A 6,383-nucleotide genomic window follows, 5' to 3' on the forward strand; every position below is an offset into this window, starting at 1 on the left:
TTATGCGTTTTTTTTAAAAAAAAGTTATCAAGCTCTTAACAAATCACCCTTTATAAAATTGTTCCAAAATTTTCTACAGAAAAAGATTCACAAAATTTTCTATAGATATAAAAATTTGACCAAATTTTCTATAGAAATAAATTCTTGACAAAAATTTCTATAGAAATAAAATTTTGAAAACTTTTCATAGAAACAAAATTTTGACAAAACTTTCTATAGAAATAAATTTGTTTAAGTTCAAATGCCGTTTTCTTAGCTTTTGTTAAATCATATAATCATTTTCAAGTGTAATCCCTCCGTTAGGATTTGTCTATACCTTCTCTGCCTTTCGGTACGAAAATGAGGACATTTTCTAACGTCAAATGTCATCAACCCCCGCCTTTCGGCATCCAAGCTTTTTGTCATGCTCTTTTGAGACTCTCTCGCTTCTACGAAGGTAAATATTGTTTGACGAACAATAATTTATTAAATAAAGCCCATACATTTTGGTTCAAATTCTAAACCAGTGCCTTTTTATTTCTTTTCTACTTTTATGCCACGCATTCATTGGTCCATTCGAGCCGAATAATTATTGGAAAGTATTAATTCGGTGTTTTTTATTTCTTCTTCGAAGGCAAAGGCTACGCCACCAACAACAACAAACGATTGACGATCACCATCCTCTACGAGGCATTTTCAATTTATTACACAAATATTTTTATTATCAACAACCAAGGTATGTACTTTCAGTGATAATTAAAAAGTGAGCATATCCTTCGGTGTAAATATAAATAAAACAGAAATAAACACTCGCCTACGGTCGCTTTACAACTCGTATTTTATATCGGTTGTACATTAAATCTCTACGAGAAAAATTAAATTATCCGTCGGTCTTTAATACCCGGTTACATTGTCATTAAAGTGTTGAAAAGTGCGTTTAATTCCACTTTGTTTTCGTCCAAATATTCTACGTCAAAGTTGAATTCAATTTCGCTGTATTTCTCCATTTGATTACATTCATATTGTTGTGTTTTTCTTTTGGTTTTTGATCTTCGATCTGCATAGAAAAAAACAAAAACAATTGCATTGGTTGTAAGCATTGGTTTGCCAATAGGCATCAATAGTAAAGTGTTATACAGTTGCCGTTCAACTTGCTATACACACGTACGCACACAGGTGTTACATCCAACATACGTTCGAACTGCATACACGTTGGTTTATTAGCGTGGGTCGCTTACGGCGCGAAATTATAAAAATAATTTTTTGCAAGTTCAATTGAGAAAAGTATTTATTGTTGATTCCTACGGATATCGGTCGTTTACTATTATCGTTCATGTTACGTGGTAGTGTACCCTACGGTCGGTCGATATAAACAATAAAATAACAGTATTTATTATATATTATATTATCGTAATACTGACATATTTGAGTTTCCACGAAACTTTTTTATTTTTTATATTATTGTTGTTGTTGGACCTTACTGTTTCGTAGTGTGCATCTTACAGTCCGTGCACCCTACAATCGGTCAAGTTGACATTTTACAATTTAAAGTTCACGACTTTTCATTGTCTTGTGATTTTTCCATTTGGTAAGTGATATTCACGATACACTTGCACAGATTTTGTGTATCTACGTACACTGGGAGAAATTTTGAATAATATATACACTGAGAGAAACTCTCGAAATATATAAAATTTTCAATTTTTTCCAATAATTCGCCACGCGAAAATTATTCTTTGTAATCTACGATACACTGAAAATATTTTTTGTATTCACGATACACTTGCAAAAATCTTTTGGTACACAGGGTACACTGGAAAAATATTGTAATATTTTCCAAATAAAGATTTTGCATATATTTCGCCACGCGAAAAAGGGTTTCTTGTATTTGCGATACACTGGAAGAAACTTTACGTGTTTTCATACACTTGGAGAGATTTTACGCCAATTTTTACAAAAAGTTGAAATACTTATATTTTACCTTACAGAGCTAATTTTAGCTGGTATTTCCAATACACTGTGAGGAAATTGGTGTATCGACGATACACTGTAAAAAATTGGTTGTACTCCGTACACGGTGAGAAATTTTCTGATCTCATTTTTTGTGTTTTTGTGGTAATTACGTTACCTTGTTCACATTTGTGGTACTTTCGGTACACTGCGAAAAATATTGTGTGTTGACGATACACATTTCGCATACACTGGAAAAAAACTGCATTTTCATTTGTTCGACGACAAATCGAATTAGCGTTTGGATCGATTTATACTCTTTTCGAGAGATTTGGACATCACGTGTCAATTTTTTCGCCCTTTAAATTTTCCAGTACTTTTTCATAATGACTACTACACCACTTACTGCCTTCACAAGAGCAACTGACGCAATAGTCCGATTTGAAGCGAAGTTTCACAGTTTGCGAGACAATGATCTCACCGCCTATAGACTAGAATGTCATGGTTCCGAGGCTAAGTCATTGTGGGAAAAGGTTAAGGGATTATTCGACGAATGTCTTGACTTTGTTTCCACACAGAGCAACGCCACCGAGGCAGCCGCTGCTGCTGACGTCAAATATGATGTGGCTTATAATTGTTACTTGAATGTCATGGAGTCAATTCAAGGTAAATTGGAGGCACTACGTGCACCATCTAAGCATTCTGCTAAATCGCCTCGGTTGGAGGACCAAACATCACTTTTGAATGTTTCCCATAGGTCCGATGAGTCACGCGGCTCTTCTATCAGCTCTAGGGGAGACAATAGTTCCTCCCACAGTCTCAATCTGCCGCCTTGTGATATAGATGTTTTTGACGGCGATTTTCTCAATTGGCCGACATTTAGAGATTTCTTCACAGCGGTATATATTAACAATAGCCGACTTAGCGATATTGAAAAATTGTGTCATTTACTCAAGAAAACCAGTGGTGAAGCTCGCGATGTGGTTTCGAAATTTCCGCTCACGCATAGAAGCTTCGCTCTTGCGTGGAAGGCGCTAAAGGGTACTTATGATAATACCCGCCTCTTGGTGAACCACCAACTCAAATTATTATTTGATTTGCCAGTCTTGGAGTCTGAGACCAGTTCAGGACTGAAGAAACTACAACGTGGTATCTCGACATGCATTTCGACAATGTCCATCTACGATGTGGCCACTGACGATTGGGATCCCATCCTCGTCTTTTTATGCCTTCAGAGGTTGCCGAAATGTACTGTTACACTTTGGGAACAGAGTATTAAGGACAAGTCTGCTTTGTCTTCTTGGTCAGATTTGGACTTCTTTCTCACGGAAAGAATCCAGACATTGACATGTCTTCGCGATATCCGCGGCATTGACGCCAGGCCTCCGGCCAACAAAAGAATTCGCTCGCATTTCACGAATACGAAAACGACTCGTTCCCCATCAAGTACGCCTCCTTCCTACCAATCCTCTCCTGACAGATTATGCGTTCTCTGTCGACGACATCATCACCTCAGAACGTGTTCTAGGTTTCATAATCTTTCAGTTCGTGAGAGGATGAATATTATTAGGAGCCATCAGTGCTGCATGAATTGTCTGTCCCGCAGACATGTTGCAGCTAATTGCCCCAGCGCATATGATTGCGGTAAATGTGGTAGAAGACACCACACTCTTCTGCACAGGGATATATCAAATGATCCCATAACTGCTCCGGTCGTTTCCGCACCGCTTATACGAGATACCGGGGTAGCATCAGTGGATACCGATCAGCCTTCTACATCGACTGGCATTGTGTCAGGGACGTCGAGTAGACAGGTATTCCATACTTCGCGTACTGGAAATGTATTATTAGGAACTGCAATGGTGAATATCGTTCACCAGGGTATCACGTATCCTGCTAGGGCCTTAATAGATCCCGCTTCGGAATCATCCTTTATTACGGAAGGATTGCGGAACCGACTTGGACTGAGTACGTCTTCGACTCACGGCGTCACGGGTCCTATCCCTTCCTCGAATATTTCTGTCTACACGACTACTGTGGACCTCTCCAAGGAAAATGGTCTTCACGAGACACTTCTCCGCACTTTGGGAACTAGAAGAGCTTCCCCGACGACCTCTCTTATCTAATTTAGATATGTTTTGCGAGGAAAATTATAAGACGACATCCCGACGGTATTCTGAGTGAAGATACTCTTCCTCTTGAAACTTATTTCTTTGGACAAATCGGAAACCAAGGACGGCCTGGCTAACACAATTTCTTCGAAATTAGGCATCCCTCTTGTGAAAACCATGAATTAATACGATTCACCACGACTTTGTCCGGGGGTATATACAGTTATACCATATGAGGCCAGTTTAGGTTACGCCTACGAATGAAAATTTGTTATCTGCCTTGTCGCCGGTCATCCACCGATAAAAAGACAATTTGACTTCGATTGGTTTTTACTGCCTTGAATGACATTTTTACACGTCGGTCCGACTCAACAATCAGACTTGTTTCTCCTCGTTTTGAGGTGGAGGTTGTATAAATTCGTGTACAATTGCGATATCACACAGATGTATCGCCATATATATGTTGACCCGTCCTAGACATTTCTGCATTGAATACAGTTAAGATATTCTCTGCAAATATTATCCGGAACTTTTAGTTACAGACAGTGACTTGGACAACTTTGGCATTTGGCTGACGACACGGAGAATGGGTTTCCTCTTTATGTACAAGTCCTACGGAAGTGCATGTACGTTGACGACGTATTGACGGGGTACCATAATTTGAATAATGCGTCTGGTTCAAGGGGCAATATACACCACAATTCTGAGCTGTCTTCTCACATAGAGCGCGACGCTATTTTACCACTACTGGTTTTGACAATGGGATTATGTGGAATGCTTTACAGGTCACGCCTTGATGATAACCCACGGTTATATTTACAAAACTGTCTGCTTTTCTACGAAAGCGGTAACTTTACATGCTACTTTTGATTTGTCCACGACATTCTCGACGAGAACTATTACTCCCCACTACGTGGAAATTATGTCGTCTTCGCGATGTTCATCCGGGTACTAACGGTCGTCGTTTGTTCAAATGGATTACATCCTTGTCTTTTCGGGAGTTAACATAGGTCTATCTGTCGCGTTATGCTCGCGTCCTCCCTAGTTTTTGTTACGTGAAAAATCTTTGGGTTGATGGCCGCGTTCGAATCGCAATAGATCGGACTACAAGTTGTAAGGCGACCTACGGTTTCTGGTCACCCTGACCATTATGTTAATTTGGTTTTCCGTTCCGAAATCTTCTATATTTTCATAGATAGAAAACATAGCAAAGATGGCTGCTACCCTTCCAGAGTCTGAGGACGACGTCCCCATGTTGGATGAGGAACGGGAGATTAATTCTAGCATCGCACCCCTTGCCGATGAACATACCATCAGTACGACTACTGATTCTGCCATTCTGGCCGACAATGTTGCAACAGCAACCAATAAAAAACCGTTGACGACGGCTTCTGGGGTTCCTCCAGGAGAATTGTTTGTGGCTTCGCCACCCCATATCACACTTGGGTGTAAGGTAGTCTTCAACTGCCTTCTGACTTTACGAGTCCTCGACACCCGGCTCTTCCGAGTCAAATTTATTTGAAATTTAAAAATCGATCGGGCTTAACGAGTCCATTTACGATCGCGTGCTTAACGAGCACATTTGTAAATAATAATATGTTTTGGAAAAAATGAAACATGAATTGGAAACCATAACACGAGAAAAAAAAAGAATTGAACTAAAATAAAATGCTCATTTTTGTTAACTGAAATGTACATTCTGTATACTTTCATTAGTTCATTATTTCATTATTTAAATTGTACATATAATTAATATTACTTTAAATTTTGCAACATGGCTGGATGTTGCAAGGCGGGCGGCAATGTTTAAGTTCAAATGCCGTTTTCTTAGCTTTTGTTAAATCATATAATCATTTTCAAGTGTAATCCCTCCGTTAGGATTTGTCTATACCTTCTCTGCCTTTCGGTACGAAAATGAGGACATTTTCTGACGTCAAATGTCATCAACCCCCGCCTTTCGGCATCCAAGCTTTTTGTCATGCTCTTTTGAGACTCTCTCGCTTCTACGAAGGTAAATATTGTTTGACGAACAATAATTTATTAAATAAAGCCCATACATTTTGGTTCAAATTCTAAACCAGTGCCTTTTTATTTCTTTTCTACTTTTATGCCACGCATTCAAAATTTTTTACAAAATTTTTACAAAATTTTCTATAGAAATAAAATATTGACAAAATTGTCTATAGAATTCAAATTTTGACAAAATTTTTGGAAAATTTTTTATACAAATAAAATTTCTTTACAAAATTTTCTATAGAAATAATATTTTGACAAAATTTTTTTATAGAAATAAAAATTTTACAAATTTTCTACGGAAATAAAATTTTGACAAACTAGTCTATA

General features: G+C 38.1%; 1 protein-coding gene across 1 annotated transcript; it reads left to right on the forward strand.

Moving 5' to 3' along the window:
- Window positions 1-421: 421 nt before the first annotated feature.
- LOC142239349 (uncharacterized) lies at window positions 422-5,961 on the forward strand. Its single transcript, XM_075311127.1, has 2 exons — window positions 422-715; window positions 5,236-5,961. Exon 2 carries the CDS (start codon window positions 5,254-5,256, stop codon window positions 5,560-5,562), a length of 309 nt encoding a protein of 102 aa, XP_075167242.1. The 5' UTR covers window positions 422-715; window positions 5,236-5,253; the 3' UTR covers window positions 5,563-5,961.
- Window positions 5,962-6,383: the final 422 nt, after the last annotated feature.

Source organism: Haematobia irritans, chromosome 5, assembly GCF_050003625.1.
Source record: "Haematobia irritans isolate KBUSLIRL chromosome 5, ASM5000362v1, whole genome shotgun sequence".
Taxonomy (NCBI): domain Eukaryota; kingdom Metazoa; phylum Arthropoda; class Insecta; order Diptera; family Muscidae; genus Haematobia; species Haematobia irritans.